Source organism: Gymnoscopelus microlampas, assembly GCF_963454915.1.
Source record: "Gymnoscopelus microlampas genome assembly, chromosome: 14".
Taxonomy (NCBI): domain Eukaryota; kingdom Metazoa; phylum Chordata; class Actinopteri; order Myctophiformes; family Myctophidae; genus Gymnoscopelus; species Gymnoscopelus microlampas.
This window is the reverse complement of record NC_139951.1, coordinates 22,546,063-22,566,832: the sequence shown is the minus strand read 5'-3', so window position 1 is coordinate 22,566,832 and position 20,770 is coordinate 22,546,063. Positions and strand designations below refer to the sequence as shown.

The window sequence follows — 20,770 nt, the reverse complement described above, 5'->3', positions numbered from 1 at the left end:
GTGTGTGTGTGTGTGTGGGGGGGGGGGGGGGGGGGGGTAACAAAATAACAACTCTGATGGTGCAGTCATCTACACAGTGCGTGCGCGGACCCAAGACTTCCATCTGCGTTGCATTGGCATAATGGGGTGGTGGGGGAGCGCGCTTTCAGACACAAGAGCGCGTCTGGTGGCCACGGGGCCGCGCCAATCGTTGTGCACTGCAGATGTGTCGCAGATTCTGTAAAGTCACTGGGACGTGCGGAAAAATATCCAGTAGAGGGAAGTAGAACGGACTCAACTGTCACGAGAGAAGCAGGCAGCTGTAGTGAGGGGATTGCAGGGAGGACAGGAACATATCTAGGCCAAAAACGCAATCATTATAACAGTTGGGTTATACTTTGTGGTGGAGAAGACGCTGCTTAGCCACCATTTCTCACGCAGATCTTGTCGTGCAGAGAGAGATGGAGCTGTCCGCGATCGGTGAACAAGTGTTCGCTGTGGAATCAATCACCAAGAAAAGATTGAGAAAGGTAATGGTTGTGGGTGTACCGTGTAAGTACGATGACGGGATGGGTTTTATACTATAACTCATATATATGGGTTTACTATAACCCATAACCGTTATGTGCTAGCATAAATGACCAAAAAACAAACAGGTTATGGCAAACTGTGCTGTTTTAGTGTATTACTATAACGGTTATCTATTTGTTGCGAATCATTGTAAAGGGGGCGGGGGGGCGGGTCAGTGATGAGGTGTGGGAGTGTGTGTTGCCATCGCATTACAGCATTGCATGTCAGCAGCGTTGCCATATCGGCTTATTATAAGCTACTTTGGTCTTCTTTTTCTGTCAAGTAGATTATAAAATATTGGTAGTTGCGGGTTGCGTTTTTTTGGGGCTTGTTTCTTAAGTGTAGTTGCTTATTTGGGCTTGCTTCACAAATGTTTTTATTATTTTAACCAGTGGTTCTCAAATATTTTCATGTCATGGACCCCCAAATTAATATGTAAGCTATTTGTCCATTGTCCCCCTAACCCCCATCTGAAAATGTTTTGTGCCAGGGAGCCCCGTACCAGATTTGTATTGTTAGAATGTTTTATTTTATTTTAATCCAAATATTATACCATTTATTTAAAGATATTTAGAAAAAATAGCCGCGTTGTGAGCTTGTAGATCGGCTATTTTCAATAGATAGGCCTGCCTACAGGTTAAAGTAAAGGTACATAGGTTAAAGTGCTCATAATGGCCTAGTGCTTCTTCTGGACTTTGGACTCTCGCAAAATCTGGCAACACTGACAGCATTGCATGTCACTCAGGTGTCGGGAAAGATAGCACCGAGGATAGGACGACGTTATTAACTGAGATTAGTCTTAGTGTAGGATAGCCGGAAGTGTTTGTTAAATAAGCTAGCCTATGTGTATTTAAGTTGTAATGTTAAAAGAAATCTGCCTTGCCCTTTATTTGGTAGATTCTGGTGTGTTGGATAAGAGCGCATGATGCCATTTTTCAAAATGCCTTCATGTTTTTGACGCAATCAAATAAGCAAAAATAGTAGTGCAACATTGGACCAGCCAGGACTGACATAACATTACATAGGTTAAATTATAGGCTACTGTTTTGTTTGTTATGCTAAGCTAAAGGAAGGAGAGGGCTTTCTCTCGCTCTTCACTCGGTCCAGCGAAAAGTCGGGGGAAATAGTGACGCCATTAAATTGATTATAAAAAATATATATATTTAAATTATTATTATGATTTTTATTGACAAAATGTCAACATTACAATTACAAATAACAGGACAAAATGCAGTTACAATACTGGAATTGACCCCCTTATTACTTCAGTCCAACAGAGCTTGATTAACTATCACATCTGGGAAGTGGGATGATGATGATGCCGTTAGTGCACTCACACTGGGTATGGATGACGCATACAGTTTATATGATCTGTTCATTTTAGATAGCGAGCATAGCAACATATCCTACACAAACTCGCACCATAGTCTCAACTCAAAATCACTTCAGTAGGTTGGCCACACCACTGTTTCCCAAACAGTGGGTCAGGAGTAGACCTACTACCCCATCTTATTCAGCTATTTGCACAGTACAAATGTATTAAGAATATGTCATTTAGATTTTCACAGTGTACATTATGGTAGCACAAAGACAGACAGACAGACAGACAGACAGACAGACAGACAGACAGACAGACAGACATGACATTAACAACCGTGAGCTACATTATTCAAACACAGCACGTGAGATACAGTAGGCTCTAAGCTATACTTCAAACAAACACACACACGCACACACATCTTCATTGTAAGATTAACTCACCATGCTGCGCCAAGGTTCAAAGAGTTTAATGCACGGCACTTCCAAAGTTTGTACAATGTTTAAGTCACAGGAGCTGGTTTTCATATCGTAAATATGAACGTTGGCCCAAATCTTGCGTTTAATCCACATGGTTCTTGTTTATTTGTGTTGCGGTCACAGACCATTATAGCAGTCATACTGGTTAACAGAAACAAACTTACCGTAAAAGCGGAGGATTTCAAAATAAGAGCCGTTGTAAAGATTAGTCGACAGTAGTTTTATTTTTTTTGTCTACTTACAGGAAGTAGAAGTGACACATCAGTACCAGCGACGGTATGCAAGAGGCTTGCATCTGTTCTGCCGCGCAACATTAAAACTAAAGCAACATATGTTTCTAAATAGATATAATTCACACAGCAGGGCCCGAATGTATACATTTTTATAAATAATAATAAGAAGAAGAATATATATAATATTATAATAAAATAATATACATTTACATTTTTTTTACAATAATATATATATTTTTTAAATACATAATTCACACAGGGCCCCTGCAGGCTGCAGGCCGTGGAACACAAGTTCCACTAAGTTCCGCAGTTAATGCGGCCCTGGTCAGGACCCATGTTTGGGTCGCGACCCAGTTTTTATGGGTCACGAGTAAATATCTCCTTTTTTAATTTCCTTCATTTAAAAAAATATATGATTTCAAAAGATTTTAAAAAAGTTTAAACACAAGAAATCACAACTTTTCATCAAAAAATCTAATAATTGCCTACAACTCAAAACAAAGCCAATATCAATGAGTAGGCTACAACAACAGGTATACTAATACTCTGACTACAATAACTCTGACAGAATAGAAAACATAATCCAATGTCTTTATTTTGTATTGTGTAGAAGGGCACATGGACATGACATTTGGGTGGTCCTGTATCATAATATGATCCAGGACCACCTGTATCATATATTATATGTAGGCCTAGCTACCCTACTTCTCTAACGTCACCTTATTTTCAACAGGGACATGTGGAGTATCTGCTAAAATGGCAAGGATGGCCGCCAAAGTATGTATACAGTAAATTCCTATGTATACACGTAATGTAGAAATATACAGAGTCACAAACGGGAGATGGAAAGATTGATGGATGGATAGATGGATGAATACAGAAACAGATTGATTGATTGATAATTAATGCATTATCAAACTAATGAAGAGGTGCTTCATTAGTTGTGCTGTACAATCTTTACATTTACCTCACAGGTATAGCACATGGGAACCAGAGGAACACATACTAGACCAACGCTTGGTCCAAACCTATGAAGACAAGTAAGACCCAAACTGACTTACAATATACAACCACACACACAGTACAATCATCAGCATTACTTTGACTCAGGGGGTATAATCACAGGGTAGGTGAGACAAGACAGACAACAGCTACAAGGACAACGGAAACACTAGGGATTTTACTTAAAAATAACACAGCAGTATATTAAAACCGGAGCACACCACAGGAAACAATAACATGTCGCTACAAAATAAAACACGGAGACAGACCCTGACACATGTAGCTAAAGGTCCATTTTTACACTATTTTTTTTACTGTGAGGTGGTTTATTGAAAACCCTGAATTGTTGTGAACTGAAGGGAAGAGAATGTAATGTAATTAAACTGAATCAAATTAAATTCAATGGAATGGAATGTTGTAAACTGAAATTGAATGGAATTTGATCAGTCTTGTTGACTTTGTAGAGAGGTGAGAGACAGAGCTGTGGGACACAGGAGGAGAGGAATCAAGCCCAAAAGGCTCTTTCTGCAGGTAACATTATGTTCAGCGTAATTTTATTGTGCATGGTGTTGTGTGTGTTGGAACAGTTATGACAATCATTACTATATGGGAGAGGGACAGCCTCTACAGTAAGTAGATGTGGCCCCACTAGACCACTTTGGTCTGGTTGGGTGTAAGGAACAGTACAGTCAAGGGGGCTTTTAGACTCTAGTCTTCTAGTGTCACTTTCCACTTCCAGAACTCTCATCCTCTTTTCTTTATTTAGAACACCATCTATACCATGGACCTCCGGAGTGCCCACAAGTCCTCAGAGACTCCCCCGCGTCGCTTGCGTCTCTCCTTAACTCGCTCATTGGGCCCCAGGGTTGAGGACCCACCGTACGGGGCCTGCCGACGCAGGAGAGCACGGTTTTCGGTTCTCATCTCGAATCCTCCCAGTCCCACAGGAAAGGACTGGGAGGACCATGAAGAAGAGGGAGTGGGGTCGGATGACAGGGAAAATGAAGAGGAGATGATGGAGGAGGTGGTGGCAGTGGTGAAGGAGAAAGTGGAGACAGTGACAGAGAGGAAAGGAGGTGCTCTGAGTGGTAAGTGTGTCAGTCGGTCAACCATCGGAGTACAAATCACTGAGGTGACCCAGTTTAGTATGGGGATATGATCATGACCGTCATGAGGCTTCAGATACCAGCTGATACATTGATGTGTGACTGTGGATGAGTTCAGGAGGTCTGCATAATAAAGCAAAAACAAAGTGGACATGTATTGTTAATATTAAGTGTTGAGTTAGCGTGTTGTTTAGTAAGTAGGTGGTGAATAAACAAAGATAATAAAAACAAAATAAATATAGTTTTAATATATTAATGAAACAAAACAAAATAAATGTTTATTCATGTACTGGGATGTTAGTGCCCAGAATATGTGTTGCTTGAGCCACCTGCATTCAAGTCCAATTCCCGTTCTTGTCTCTCATGTCTCTCCTCACTCTGCCCATGGTTTCCTGTCTCTCTGCTTTATCCCATCTAATAAATAATATTTTTTTCAATAAATAAATAATGTGCCCAATGAAGCGAAGTGCTCAAAAGGATCCCTGGCTAATAAGCCAAATATGCCTTAATACATTATAATTGCCCTCTATAACTAAAATTAAAAATAAAAAAACACCTTAAATATTGTATTTATTTTATAAATAGTTCATCTTTTACTCAAGGGGGACAACGCAGTCGCAAGTTGATGATGTCATTTGTCCATGTGTGTCCATCCCTAAGGACTGGTTATCCACTGTTAACTTGCGACGGACATAGCCCTGCTTGAGTAAAATAACTATTTATAAAATAAATATAATATTTAAGGTGTCTTCAAATTTTAGTTATAGAGGGCAATTATAATGTATTAAGGCATATTTGGCTTATTAGCCAGGGATCCTTTTAAGATCACTGCTGTTGTGTTGATAGATATGAACTTGTAGTTAACTTAACCTAGCCTATGAATTATTGTGTCAGCCTATAATCAATCACACTAAAGCTCTGCAAAGTAGCTTAGCATATTGGTATGTTTGATGCAATATAGGCAGAGACAATCAATGTGTATGAATATAGCCTACGTCACACTGTGGCAATTATAGCATAGTTTGGCATAGCATCAGCCACAAAAACATGTAAGACAAAATGCTGTTAGATTACCAGCTGTCTTTACAGAATGTGAATGTGTCACTTAATAAAAAATAAAAAAAGTGAACTCAATAGTGTGCATAGTTGAACAGCACTTTAACAGCGTTCAAGTTTGTTTTGGCGTTTCCAGCCCCCTCTGGTGGACAGATTCACAGACAGAGTGACAGACATCATCATCATCATCATACTTCTTCGTCTTCTTCAAAACATTTACCTGTTTACTGTCTCACCGACTCAGCATTGCTACTCACTGTATTAGGAAAAACTAAGCCCTACAAAGTGGAGAAGACAGCCTGCTCACCCATTCAGAACAAGTGGTCATTTCAAACTGAAATGACACATCCTACCTAACGATGATTCTGAATTAGATTTACTCTACTCCCTAATGTACACCCACCTCCCCAGTAGCACTTAGAGGTCTATGCGTGCTGCTGCCAAATGCATCTTATCCGTCTCTGTCAGTTTCTAACATCTATCAGGGCAGAGATAAGCTATCCAGGTCATTCCCAGAGAGGTTAACTCAATAACAGCAAACACATGATGGCCTTTGATGCAATCACTTTCTGACTGCGCTGGTGCACTACCAACCCCTCTCTCTCTCTCTGTCTGTCACTGCCCCCCATGACCCTCTGTCTGCCCTGTCTATTCAGGACTCACTGTTCAGCTGTCACTTGTACCCTCTCTCTGTTTGTCCTTACCTGCCGATCTCTCTCCCTCTGTCTCAATCCCCTTGTCTCTCTCCTGATCTTTCTCCTTTTTTCACTTTAATGCTCTCATTTTCCTCTCATGGACCACAAGGTCATGGGTTTCGTTTGCCTTTGGACCACAAGGTCATGGGTTTCGTTCCTGGGCACCGGCAACTCAAGTGTATGAGTAGCACGGCTTGGGTGCGGCAAGTCGTGTGGTAAGTGGGAGCTGATGGTAGGTGTGGCGCTCCACCTCAGCGATCCATCTCCCAGGAGTCTAGCACATTGTAACGGGGATAGAGTCCCGCGTTCTCGGCTGATACTGACAATAAGCCCCTCCGACCTACTTATTTTGACAGGTAAACACAGCTGAAGGTGATGTTATGTATAGATGTGTTACATTTAGGTGTTTCTGTGTACCAGCATAAAGTTGAGCGCTCAGAAGCTGGTACACTAACACCTAAATGAAACACGCTCACAGTGAGTGAATGTTATTACTTTCAGCTGGGTTTACCCATCACAATGTCTACTGTAAAACAGTTCTATTGATGTGTTTGTTGGCTGCTTTAGATGGTCCCGTCTTTCTCTTTCTCTCTTTGGCTTCCACCCGCCACCACACTCATTCTGCCCCCTCTTGTCCTCCAGGAGTGCAAAAGAAGAGGACCGTGGAGGAGGAGTGGAGCTCCGCCATCGGCCAGAGGGTCATTGAGGTGGAGGACACGTTGGTCGCCGCAGTGGAGACAGAATCAAACGTGTGGGGCCCGGCGAGTGGTCCTGGGCCTCCTCCTGGCGAGGTGACCGTGACCGACGTCACCCTCAACTCACTCACGGTGACGTTCCGCGAGGCGCTGGCGTCCAGGGGCTTCTTCAGACTCAGAGAGTGGGCCCTGGAGGTGTGAGAGGAGGCAGCTCAATGTGCTGATGTGACGCCTCTCCTCCTTCATCGTTTTAGGTGTGACATCTGTGTGACACATAAATAAGTGGGGGTCGGGTGTGATGAGGGGGTAGTGTGTGTGAGGCATTGGCAAGAAAGCAAAGAGTTTGCCATTGTGGTAGCCTGAGACATGAGGATGGAGGAGGTGAGCTAATTCGTAGGAAGGAGCGCGGGTGGGGGGGGGGCAAGAAGCGAAGAGCACAAATGTGCTCATTTTGAGGAAGCTGGTTTTAATTAACCCCTTTCACCACTGGAGGCCTGAGTCATAGGGTATAGGACTTGTGGGCCACCCTTTGACACTTTCTTTTGCACTCTTTCAAGCCTCATCCATAACTTTCATCCTCCCTTCTTCCACACAGTTTTTTACCCATTGAGCAACTGGACTGAAGTGTATTGTCCATACTCAATAGACTTAACAGTGACTCACAGTGAGGCAGCCGTAGCTGTCAGTCCCCATAGTAACCCACGGTCGGACCCATAACCTATACATACTAGTCCGTTATTACGTAACTGTACAGTACCGTACAACATGGCTTAGTAGACTTGTTTGTGGGTTTCAAAACCCTCTGAACAAAGACTCAATTCTGTCTGCATGTTGTTTCCCCTCTAATACAACTGTATCAACGTTATCAATATAAGCAGTCTTCTGCGTTCCATATGCCCTATTATTAGGCCTAGCCCTGCAACATGAAACAGTATGTCTGACCATATTGAGCTAGGACCAAACTGGCAGAACCCGTAGCAAAAAACAACAGCAACAGTTAGCTAAACCAGCTCAGACTTTGAGAACGGATTGTACTGAATTGCACTACGTTTGCATTTGCATCATTAACTTGATGTGTCATGTGACTCATGTCTGTGGAATCCGTCTCTCTGTGTCTCATTGGTCAGAGATGGAAGTTTGTTCCACTCTGGGGTTGATGGATCAGTGTCTTGTGAGCCGTGTGTGTGTGTGTGTGTGTGTGTGTGTGTGTGTGTGTGTGTGTGTGTGTGTGTGTGTGTGTGTGTGTGTGTGTGCGTGCGTGCGTGCGTGCGTGCGTGCGTGCGTGCGTGCGTGCGTGCGTGCGTGCGTGCGTGCGTGCGTGCGTGCGTGAGAGAGAGAGAGAGAGAGAGAGACTGAAGCTGCAGGGAAAGGAAGTGCCTGACGTTGCATTTCTTGTTTCGGGAGCTTTTCAAGGCCATTACTCCCCTCCCTGACTCTGTCTCTCTCTTTTTCTCCTTTTTCTCACTCCCACACAGACAAATAGGCTACAACACTGACTGTCCCAGCCTGGTTAATTATTGTATTACTAAATGCACGGTTCTGGTCTGTTGTTATTCATTCTTGAAAGAGACACTTTAAGAGGGGGGTGGGGGGTGGGAAACAGGAGGGAGATGTACATGTATTTTTAGTCCTTATTTTTCTATTTTGACTTGAATGTAAACTATTTATTCTTTATTAAAGGAAAGACTTGTGTATCTGTCATGCAGACGACTGAATTTTCTTTTTACATGGTATAGCTGACGCTATAGCTAACCAGCAACAATGACAAAACAATCACCTAGAATTTGGTCATGCCTAATGTGGATGCTTGTGTGCTGCCTGTAGCCACCGCAGGCGCTGAGCATTTTGCACTTTATGAGGGAGTGAAACAGCATATTATCTGCTCACTATCAGTGTATAGAATATTTCTTGTGATACTGAAATGAATATTGCTCACATTGAGCAATATGACCAAGTGTTCAAATGACTCTCCTTACAACCATCATTGTTGCCTGGCAATCCAGTCCATTCCACTCCAATCCTCCTACAAGCTTACTGACAATAAAAAACATTTTCTTTCAAACTTCTTTAAAACTCTGCAGTCACAAGACAGACAGAATAGTTCATTACATGTTTTCATTGTGAGGGTTACAAATAAGAGAGCACAGAGCAGAAAGGGGATTCATTGTGCCTTACTCAATGACATTTTCACATTGAACCATGGCTGTCAGTGTAAGCATCAAAAGTGCTCAGGTGTTGCCCAAATACCTTGTTTAGATATTCTGTTACACATAAAGCAGTCAAATGCTGTTTGTACAGTTATCAGATTTAAGTGGCAAAATTGTGATGCGACACATGTATATATTTTTTCAATGGTACAAACATACTTTATTGTACAATTAATTTATTGGCAAAAAAAATCAGACCACCAAAATAACTTAAAAAAAAGAAAACTAATGAAAATGGAGCAACAGTTATTTCATTTTTGCTTCCTTTTAGCAAGCACCAAAATTGTTAACAAGAGAAAGAGAGAAAGAGTGGTCAAAGATTCCATTTGAATACTAAACAAATATTTAAATAGTCTTATTTCCAGTCTCTTGTAGAGGCGAAACAATAAAAAAAGAAAAGATTTGTTCAGTTGCCATCAGTTTTTGTACATTGATTCAGTATGTGTACATCTATATTCATTGTACATTAGACATTTCTTCAAAAAAGAGAAAAACAAAGAGAAAAATAAATGGCATGATATACTCCACAGCCCCCAACCCTCCCCACAGGCAAACTGAATGACTGTCTGCAGTGTCTTTTTGCATCACTAGTACATCTTCAATACAAAATGGAAAAACAAAAATGAATGTCGTATCTAATATTCCTGTAGGCTTCAAGTTTTATTTCCAAAAAAATAAAATAAAATAATATATCTATATATAAAAGACAAAGAGTTTATTCCTTGTTCTTTATAAAATAAGTCTCAAGATATATTGCCACCTGGTTCCGTTTCACCCAAACCCTTCCCCAAAACCCCAAAACCCCGAACTTTTGAGAAAAATAGTGAGCCTTGCGTGTGAAAATTGTGTCTTCAATCCTCTTGGTAAAAAGCTAAACGACCAGATTGTTTTTTTTTTCTTTTCACAAGATTCTTTTGCACCCCCAGCACTTGCACACACACACAGTTTTGTGCATGTGTCTCATGTCTTATAAGTGCCGGGAGTTCAGTTCACATAGGTCTTTAAGTGTGTGTGTGTTGTGTGAGATCTTGTTACAATAACAACCCCCGACCAAGAAAAGTTTCTCAAAAATACACATAAAAGGCGCATTGGTGCTCATGACCTACTACACCATATACTGTACCTTGACAAAAAGAAAACATTTCAATACTGTACAATAGCTGGGGTGTAGGCTCTCTTACTATAGATACAGGGACAGCCAATCAAATGGGAGGAGAAAAACAAGCATGGAAAAAAAAGATAACTTTTCTCCGCTTATAAGGTCTCAAAGTATGTACATCTTATATATATATTTATTTATTTATATATATATTTATTTTTTATATTTTCATTTTTATTACAAAAAGAAAAACAGTATTTAATTCCACCATTTTCTTTACTTTGTACAGTAATAATAGTATTAAATTAAACATTATGGTTCAGAGGCTGACGGTTGGTAGAAGAAAATGGGAGAGGGGACACTACTAAATAAAACCGAAAGAGAAATTAAAAAAAAAGGCCCGCCGCCTGGCAACCCCTCCCCGCCCCTCCATGTCCCCTCAGCAAAAATGATTAACTTTATTTATGTCCTTTTCATCTATTGCTTCCACAGTTCATTATAAAGAGGCATGGTTATACAGAAACCTTTTTGAAAACAAAGAGGTGTGGAGCAAGTCTGCCAGTCAGCCTGACACCATTCATCGATCGTTGCGTCACAGAGGCTCAGACCTAACAGGGATAAAGAGGGAGTGCATATTCATGGGGAGAAAACCAGAGGGTGGGCAGAGGAAGGAGGATAAGTGGACCGCGTTTAGCCCTACCCTCTCCCCAACAATACTGTTTTAAGTTTCCCTCTCATGACAAAAATAGATGCTGTGGATGTGAATTGGTTAAGCGGTCTGCTTTGGTGCACGCAAACCGGGCAAAGTACAAATAATACACCCCAACGCAAAACAAGCGGCTTTAACGGAAGATATGTTTGATATTTGTTTTTGTTTAGATCCAAAGGGAACGGAAGAGAAAAACAACAAATAACCCATAATGATCATAAAGGATAATAGAAATTAAAAATACACTTCTCTGCAAAATCGATACAATCATGACTGGGCATGTGAAGACGGGGGGGGAGGGGGAATCCCCCAACAAAACAAAACAACGTAAACAATAATAAAAAAGGTACATCGTATTAACTCACTTTAATTTTTCTGCCACATTTAAAATCTTAAAAATATTCATAAAAAAGGCAAAGTTCTCAGTCCCCAAAAATATCACACGTGTGTCATAGAGCAAGGAAGAAACACCTTCAACCTGAAAACACCCGCCCACCCCCCCAAACTCCTCCACCATTTTGTACACAATTGGCAAAAAATATATAGATATATATATATATTAACAGCAATAACTTACCATTGTTTTAATTTATTCATTTATTGACTTCTAAGATTTAAATGTTGCATCTCCCATAGGAAGGAAGTTTTACACAGTTCTTTTCATTTGTACATCAGAAAAATATTTAAATTAAAAAATAAAAACTTCTAAAAAACAAAACAAAACAAAGCTAGTTGCTGCCCCTATCTCCCCTCCACCTCCTCTCATTTCACGTACAGTTTAACATCATTGTGAGTCAGAGCATTGAGACAGAGAGAGAGAGAAAGACATAGTAAGAAGTTTGGGCTACATAAGGTCTAAACTATTATGGTTAATGTTCGATCCCATATCCGGGTTGTTGTTGTTGCCGTTATTCCCACCCAACATGTCTGTCTGGCCCGCCTGGCCACCGTGCATCCCCGACATACCACTAAGCTGGGACATGATAGAGTTCTGGTCCGATGTGCCATACTGACCGGGGTCCACCCCAGCAGAGTTGCCCTGCGGCTGCTGTTGTGATAAATGTTGCTGCTGTGGGCCTTGTGGGGCCTGGGGTGGAGCCATACCGGCGTGATGCTGGCCCAAGTGGCCTGGATGGGGCGAGCCCGTTTGGGTCTGTGGGGAGATGCGATGGGGGGAGGGCTGGGGTTGGGACGAGGGCTGCATGCGAGGGGACGGGCTGGAGTGGGGTGGCTGGGACTGGGGCCTGGGCGATGGCTGCGGGGATCTGACCTGGTTGCTCAGTGACCCTGCGGGGCCATGTCCCCCTTGTCCTCCTTGGAGATGCGGGTGAGGGGACATCTGTGGTTGCTGTGGGCTCATGGGGCTGCTGTGATGGGCTGGAGAACCCCCTCCTAGATGTTGCTGCTGGAGCAGCCTCTGTTGCATGGCCTGGTGATAGGTCTGTTGTTGCGTTGGCCCGCCACCACCTGCACCACCTCCTCCGACCCCACCTTGCTGGACCTGGCCCTGCCCTGGCACTCCTTGTCCAGGCTGCAGTGGGCCACCAGGTCCACCTGGTCCTCCAGCCCCACCTCCAGGCCCTCCATCCTGCCCAGGAAGCCCAGCCATTGAATTCTGTTGCTGTTGTTGTTGTTGTTGTTGCTGTTGTTGTTGTTGCTGTTGTTGCTGCTGTTGCTGTTGTTGCTGTTGTTGTTGCTGCATTTGCATCTGATGCTGTATCCTTTGCTGGAGGGCTGCATGCACCTGTTGCTGCATAGTGCCCGGGTAGCCTTGCTGCTGGCCTGCCTGCCCTGGCCCACCTTGGGGCCCTCCTGGCTGCTGCTGGGGACCGCCTACACCCACACCTCCACCACCAGGCTGGGGCTGAGATGATGGGGGCATACCTGGTTGCCCCTGCCCACCCTGCATGAAGCCTTGCTGAGCTTGCTGCTGCTGGAGCCCCTGTGACGGCTGGAACTGCCCGTGGTTGCCTATCTGTTGTTGTTGTTGCTGCTGCTGCTGTTGCTGTTGTTGTTGTTGCTGCTGCTGCTGTTGCTGTTGCTGTTGTTGTTGTTGTTGTTGTTGTAGATGTCTTCTCATAAACAGCTCTCTTAACTGTGGATTCATACTGACCATGTTTCCTTGTTGTCCTGGCTGCATGGCTCCCTGTTGTTGTTGTTGCTGCTGCTGCTGTTGCTGCTGCTGCTGCTGCTGCTGCTGCTGCTGCTGCTGCTGCTGTAAAAGAGCCATCTGCTGTTGCTGCTGTAAATTGCCATGGAACATTGGCCGCTGTTGTTGTTGTTGTTGCTGCTGCTGCTGCTGCTGCTGTTGCTGCTGCTGCTGTTGTTGTTGTAACTGCTGAAGCTGAGCCATCGTAGGCATGTTTCCTCCACCTGCCCCTCCTTGGGCCATGTTCATCCCTGGTTGTCCACTTTGATTAACCTGCTGCTGACCATCCATGTTGGCCAGCTGGTTAGGTCCAGGCCCTCCAACCCCACCCGGACCAGGCATTCCACCCACCGTGGCTCCCTGGAACCGGACACCTCCGGGCTGTCCTTGTGGAGGTCCCCCCGGTCCTCCAGGACCACCTCCCTGAGCCCCCTGGTACCTTGCTGCTCTCTGCTTAATGAAAGTAGCCATGAGGAGGGGGTTTGAACGAAGGATGTTAAGCACCTGCTGCTGCTGGAGGGGAGAGCTTGGGGAGCGCAGGGTTCGCAGGAGATCTTGTAGCGCCGCTTGGGGGAGGTTTCCTGACCCGGCTGCTCCTGCCATCGCAGCAGCTGCTCCTGCAACCCCTCCTGGGCCTCCCATCAGCTGCACAAGATTGCGGTTGCCTGCTTGTGGGTTCTGTTGTTGGGACAACTGCTGCTGTTGTTGTTGCTGAGCGACTGCTTGCTGCTGCTGCGGGGTCATATGGGTCATCATTGGTCTCTGTTGTGGGTTCATACCAGGCCCGCCAGGACCCCACTGCTGGTTTGGGGGCTGGAGCTGCCCACCGGCTCCCTGCTGGACCTGCTGGAGCTGTTGCTGGACTTGAGGTGGTAGTTGAGACTGAGGACCACCTTGCTGCATCCCTGCCAGCATTCCCTGTTGCTGATCTAACATAGTCCTGCCTCCTCCCTGCGCCTGGGGTGGCATGCCCTGGCCTCCAACCATTCCTGTCCCAGGGTGGGGCATGCCCATCTGGGCCTGGGGGTTCTGGTGGTGAGGGTGAGAGGGCATCATGCCCCCTGACCCCTGCCGCTGGAGGATTTGGGCTTGGGCCTGAGCCTGGGCCATCTGCCTCTGGGTCTCTGCCAGGCGCTGGATCTTTAGGGCTGTCTCCACTGCGGCCAGAGGGGGACCTTGCTGCTGACCCTGCCCAGGCATGCCCCCCTGTCCTGGGTTGGGTTGTGGCTGCTGCTGGGGCGGAGTGGCCGGCCCCATTCCTGGTTTCCCCATGGACTGGTGCAACTGGGAGGCTCCTGGAGGTCTGGGGGTATAGGGAGGCAAACTGCCAGGATGCTGCTGTTGCTGGAGCTGCTGGACATTTGGAGAATGCTGTTGTTGTTGCTGGAGCTGGGGCACCATCTGCTGCTGCGGAGAGGTCATCATGCCCCCTCCGCCTCCCGCTCCTCCACCCATCTGCTGAAATTGATGATGGAGATGATGCTGAGGAGGCATGCTGCCTCCTTGCTGCTGGAGCTGCTGTTGTCCTGGCGTACCCATCCCTCCCATCCCGCCCATCCCAACTCCCTGTGGTTGGGGCAGGGCAGGCATACTCCCCTGGGTGGGGGTCTGAGGGGTGGGAGGCTGCGTCCCAACCGACGTGGGCGTACTGGGACCAGTGGCTCCATTGTTGCTGCCTCCTGGGGATGGTAGCCCTCCGTTGCCTCCTGGAGTCCCTCCAGGAGGGGGCGGCTGGCCGACTCTCTGCATGCTGGCCATCCTCCTCCGTAACATTTGCGCCTGCTGGAGGCGATGCTGCAGCTGCTGCTGGCGTAGCTTGTGCTTGATGTTCAGGCAGAACGGGACAGGACACTTGTTCTCCTGACAGTGCTTGGCATGGTAACAGCACAGAGCAATGAGCTGCTTGCAGATGGGGCAGCCGCCGTTGGTTTTCCGTTTGCAGCCTTTGGTGTGCTGGACCACGCGTTTCATCTTCTGGCAGGATGGCAAGGAGCAGTTGGCGTTGCGGCACTGGCAGGCGTGCACCAGCGACTGGATGCAGCGCTGGATGCTGAGGCGGCGAGAGTCGCCGGGACTCTGGGTGGCAGTGGCTGCCTGGTTGCCACTCTCGTCGTCTAAACCAAGGCCCAACTTCTCCATCTTGTGCTCGTGGCCCTTAGTGTTGTAGCAGGTAATACACAGGTCATAGTCCTGAGTAACAGTGGGAGAGAGCGAGAGAGAGAAAACAAAGGGGAAGTTAGCAGAGCAAGGGCTTTCATTCCCTGTGTATATCAAAGGGTGGAACATCAGCATCACAGCAACACCTCCCCAACATTAGAAGAACCACTTCCTCTGCATTCAACAGGTGTGGAAACACACAGACACTCCCTACACCTGGCCCCGTTGTGTAAACTGCAGTTTAATTATCACACGTTTCTACACAAGACAAACTTGTGCATGAATTCTTTTGTGCTCACCTCACAGACGGTGCAGTGGAAGCGGGTCTCCACATGGTGCTTGCACTCATTGCAGGTGTAGACGAAGCGGTCCTGGCTCTGGTTGTGCAGCTCCACCAGCATACACATGGAGCTCCACATGGACCTCCTCAGGGAGCTGAACTCCAGGTGCTTGTCCCGGGCCAGTGTCAGGAAGGCGTCTCGCCCGTCCATCAGGTCACAGGCCATTAGGCCGTCAGGGTCCGTGATGGGGGGCAGGGCGTTGGCCATGGGGGCCGCGATCAGACGGATCACAAAGAACACCTGTGGAACGACGCAGAGGAGAAAGGCAAGGGGCAGAGGACAGATTAAGTAAAGTCAGGTACTTAAACAGGGTATTCGTTCCCCATTTAGTGGGTAGTACAATGCACTGACACTCGGTTAAGGGTTTGCATCCCACTTGTAAACGCATGCATTCGTAAGGCACTTTGGATAAAAGCCAAATGTTGCTTTTCATTTATTTTTAAATGTACTGAAGAATTTATTATTATTATTTATTATCAAAAAGACCACGCGCTTCAATTTAAACATGAAAAAAATAAAGTCAGTGATGATATTATTGTTTTCTTCTGAGCCCCCCCCACCCCCGCTATTCTCTCCAAATGTAGTTGTTGTGCCGATTGATTCCTCCCCACAGACATTTGTGTGTTATCACTGCTGTAGAGCCTTCGTCCTACTCCTCCCGCCCAACACTATACCCAGGAGTATGTGCAGTGACAAATATCACGCTCCCCGCCTGGCTTCCTTCCCCTGAACACGGGCCAATTGTGTACGTATAGACGCTCGACAAAGCCGGATGCACCACGGTGGATTTGAACCAACAACCTCTGCGGTGGTGGGCAGGCACGGTGGTGCGCCAGTCAGTGACTATAATCAAGTTCATTTGATAGTGTGGGCCCGCTTTCAAGGTGTTGTACAATAGCAATCCAGTCACATTTCAACAGTGTGACCTAGGACCTCCCTGTCAACGTACCTCCTTGTGTTTCTCCATGGTGGCATAGAGTTTCTGGGAGAGGTCATTTGAGACATTGGGCATCCCCGGCTTCTTCTTGTTGGCCCGACTGAGGCTGCTCTTGTTTTTACTCGTCTTCTTGTTGTTCTTCTTCTTTGCATTTTTACTGTCACCTTTCGTGGCCTGCAGAAGGAAGGAGGAAGTACAAAAACTTACAGTACTTCCAAATTTCACAGATAATAATTTCCTGTGAGTGAAATGAGATATGAGCTGTTCAATTAACTCAGGCAATTATTTACTCTGATCTTATGTCCAATTTGTAAACTTTGTATAAAATCTCAGCAATCACTTATTGGTTGGTAATTTGTTCTACAAACTGCTATAAAATACATCATTTATATTCTTAAAGTGCACTACATGGAGTTCCGTCTGGCCTTACATCAATACTCTCATTTGAAGTGCTGTTCTCCTCTCTCTTCCTCTCCTCCTCCTCCTGCTCCAACTCCTTGATGCTCTCCTCCAACACGTTGGGCCAGAAGTCTCCTTCGAAGTACGGCAGTTCCTTGGCACTTGTTAGGCGGTCCTCCGTGGCCTGCTTGAAGATATCCTGATGAAGAGAATGGGAGATGACTTCAGATGGTCATATAATAATTTTTCTGTACACTCGTCCATTATACTTTTTATTATATCGTTGTTGTCGGGTGGAAACCTTGTATGTCCAACCTTTTTTATAATTATTTTTTAAATTATTTGAAATAGTGAAAATAACCGATCTATGAGTGCTTGTAGATCTGATATTTTCACTACTTTTGTGTGACACTTGTATGATTAAGTAGGGCATTCATTTACAGAAAAACTTTGAAATATATGGTTTGCAAGGTTTCTGCACGACAGTAACAATATATAATTGATATACTTTGGGGCAGTTTGTGCTTTATTTAGACAAGACCATACCCGTCGGGGGATATAAACACCCAAAGTGCGCCATGGTCCACTTGTTTCACGAATGGTCTGCTTGTTTCACGGATGTGGCAACACCGGCGCTCACACACATTATTTGGCAATCCGGGAGCCAGCAAACACAAAAGCGCTAATAAACAGCTGACATTTGGGGAAAGCGAAAAACAGGCTTCGGTGTTCCGTGCACATGGTAATGGTCAATGGCTGTGTGCAAATGCAGATCAATTGCTCCAGCCACTGAGGAGAACCAGGCAGAAGAGATTTTGGGGACGCGCTCACTCCCAGAGCTTTGTAGAATTATAGGAGGATGATAGTGGAGAGACAGGAAAATTAGTACAGGTCCCCTACCAGAATCAAACCTTGGACATTGCATCTACCATCATGCCCCATGTTACATTTTAATCCCCATATTGTTTTACTTCTCCCCTCCAAGCAGGCCCAACATTGCCTTCAAGCTTCTGTACCTTGTAGTCGTGTACTATCCTCTCTGCCACAGCCTTGTCCAGCATCTTCTTGTACCACTCCTGCAGTCGTTTGGGCTTGGGGATTTTCTGGTCCATAGGGTGACAGTGAAAGATGTAGTCATCCCCCTCACTGGGAGGACAGGCCCAGATGTGACCCGTCGTGTAGCTGCGGGAGAAAAAAAAACACAATTAATAGAGGCAAACTTGTTTGTAGACCAGAAAAAACAACCTATGAACCATTCTACCACATAAACATTTATAGTCACTCCCAGGTCTAAAGTAGTCCCTGGTTAGAGAATTCGGCAATATTAGAGGTACAACAGCAAAGAAAAGGTGATAAACACCTCCAATACTCACCCTAACTTCTTGACATACTCCAGGTAACCAATGAGGATCTCATGGTACACTCCTGTCCTCAGACCGCGAGGCTGGAAGAAATGCACACTGTCCAGATAGGAGATGTACACTCGTCTAGGAGATAGACATAGAAAGAAAGAAAAAAGAAAAGTGAGCAAGGGAAATCAAACATTTAATCTTTCAAAATGGAACTGTAAAGGCAATCATTCTGTCTGTACCCATTGGTGACAATGAAGAGGGATGATGTTATTGACAGATGTGACAGAACGCATTATACTGCAATAAGGTCCATGCCTAATTATACATATAGGGTCTGTTTCTGGACCCAAAATGTATCCCTGCTGGCCTAGGATCAAATCTCAACAATGTTTTCCCGTCTGTACCACTGTCTCCCTCTCAGCTTTTACAGATCTTACAATCTCTTTGGTCTCCCATGTCGACAAAATGGAAAACATATGTAGCACATTGAGACTCACCTCTGGTTTGGCGGAGGGCAGTCAGAGCCGTACTCCTGAACATGCATGCCAAAAAAACAGACGTCCGCCCCGTCTATGTCCTCAAACGCAAATAGGGCTTTCGTCCTGTATGGGAAGGATTCACACATCTCGCCACTGTCCACAAACCTGGACACGAGCAAATAAGAGCAGTTAGTTCACTGTGATTCATAATAACAACGAATTATGAAATATCCTTTAACTGGTTACCGGTGTAATTCTAAATAATTTGTTAGTTACAACTCATTTTTTATCACTGTTCAAGATAAAAAAAATCATTCAATTGATTGACAATTTCCAAAATGAAAAACGACACTTTCTATTGATTTAGTAGGTTTGTTTTGTGTACCTGGACTTCATGCCGGGTTTGACCTCCACCACCTTGTCCGAGACGTGCACCACACGAATGGCCACATCCCCCGACTCAGGGTGGTTCTGCCGCCTCAGGAAGTCATTCACCCTTCCCTCCAGGAAGCAGCCCAGCTTTGTCTGTGGCAACCCTGTGTGGTAAAGTCAGGAAGGCAGAGAGGAAGGGACAGAGCGATGCAGGAGCAATGCAGTTAACATGGTGTAATACTAGCAATAAGATCACCATTGTTAACTATTTGTAAATTAAATCATATGGACATGCACAGCAACAGAAGAAACAGTTACTTACTTCTACCCGCATACTTGTTTTCTTTCCTCGTCTTATTAGTTTTCTTTAAGCAGCCGTCACATACAAAACTGCAGGACACACACAGTTATTATTTGATATACTGGATGCATAATTTCACAGTCAGTGGTCAGAGTCCCAGAGAGAAAACCAGTTGACAACCACTCAAAGATATGAATCTCCTAAAGAGCTGATAGGACACATCATAGACAGAGAAACATGCTCCATCCATTTAATGTTGAGCTCACTTACCCCGCAGGCCAGATAGTGTCATGGTGCAACACACAGATCTGGTGCATTCTACGTCCACAGTCCATACATTCCACAAGCCTGAGGAGAACAGAGACAGCATTTAACACACCGATTCATGTCAGATTGAAACACTACAACAATTCAGTAACACAGTGGTGTGCTGTCATTTGCCAAGGAGGGTCAAAGTATACAATACAAAATCGTGTAGTACCCAAATGTTGGCATGACATAATACAAGATCTGACAGTATGTAATGTATGAGGACTCACATTTCAGGGTCCAGTGTGTCATTCTTCTTTTTCTCAAACTGGTCTTTGTTTATGGAGCTGAAAAGAAGCATGTTGTAAGATTATAAGAATACATTAAAAAACATTAAAATAATATATTATGATAAACGCATTTTGAGTAGTAAAGTTGTATATACAGAGCATTTCAAATGTTGACAATGGGGCACTATGGGATAATTGCTGTATTTCAGTCCAAAGTTCCAAATATGAATTTAAGCAAAAGGTGTAGTTTTCCTCTGATCTAAAATGTGGAGTGTGTCATAGAAGAGCTATTACCAGTTTATATACCCATAAAGAACCATAAACCTCACGTGACCACAAGGTGGGGGAATTCTACTCTGTTTCAGGGACCCTTTACAGGCAGCAATATTTTTTTTCCTGGGATGGCAGGGGAAGACTTGAGCTCTGACGCCCGTGATACGCTGAGACAGGGAGCGCTAGTTTTGGTTAACGATATAACCTATTCATCCACCATGGCTTGCCTACTTGGACGGCACACCCAATGCGTGAGGCCTTGAGGCACACCGGGCACTCGCTTGCCTAGCAGCTTGCTCAGGCGTGCCTGAAGGCCTCACCGT

General features: G+C 45.0%; 2 protein-coding genes across 4 annotated transcripts in view; one reads left to right on the top strand and one right to left on the bottom strand.

Annotated features, from left to right (window-relative positions):
* Window positions 1–232: 232 nt before the first annotated feature.
* cbx7b (chromobox homolog 7b) lies at window positions 233–8,706 on the top strand. Of its 2 annotated transcripts, XM_084078634.1 has the most exons (6): window positions 233–509; window positions 3,313–3,356; window positions 3,554–3,619; window positions 4,046–4,112; window positions 4,348–4,669; window positions 7,081–8,706. In XM_084078634.1, the coding sequence occupies exons 1-6, from the start codon at window positions 441–443 to the stop codon at window positions 7,332–7,334; spliced, it is 822 nt and encodes a 273-aa protein (XP_083934760.1). In that variant the 5' UTR covers window positions 233–440; the 3' UTR covers window positions 7,335–8,706. The 2 variants fall into 2 exon arrangements, with proteins under 2 accessions (XP_083934760.1, XP_083934761.1); XM_084078635.1 differs by lacking the exon at window positions 3,554–3,619.
* Window positions 8,707–9,474: 768 nt separating this feature from the next.
* ep300a (EP300 lysine acetyltransferase a) overlaps window positions 9,475–20,770 on the bottom strand; it is a 34,478-nt gene continuing 23,182 nt past the window's right edge. For both annotated transcript variants that reach the window (XM_084078499.1, XM_084078500.1), the window contains exons 21-31: window positions 20,175–20,231; window positions 19,906–19,983; window positions 19,657–19,724; window positions 19,348–19,498; window positions 18,981–19,127; window positions 18,505–18,618; window positions 18,148–18,313; window positions 17,163–17,330; window positions 16,745–16,906; window positions 15,754–16,035; window positions 9,475–15,487 (exon numbers count right to left, since the gene is read on the bottom strand). In XM_084078499.1, the coding sequence (XP_083934625.1) occupies window positions 11,993–15,487; window positions 15,754–16,035; window positions 16,745–16,906; window positions 17,163–17,330; window positions 18,148–18,313; window positions 18,505–18,618; window positions 18,981–19,127; window positions 19,348–19,498; window positions 19,657–19,724; window positions 19,906–19,983; window positions 20,175–20,231 (4,888 nt within the window). In that variant the 3' untranslated portion in view covers window positions 9,475–11,992. The remainder of the gene's footprint in view (window positions 15,488–15,753; window positions 16,036–16,744; window positions 16,907–17,162; window positions 17,331–18,147; window positions 18,314–18,504; window positions 18,619–18,980; window positions 19,128–19,347; window positions 19,499–19,656; window positions 19,725–19,905; window positions 19,984–20,174; window positions 20,232–20,770) is intronic.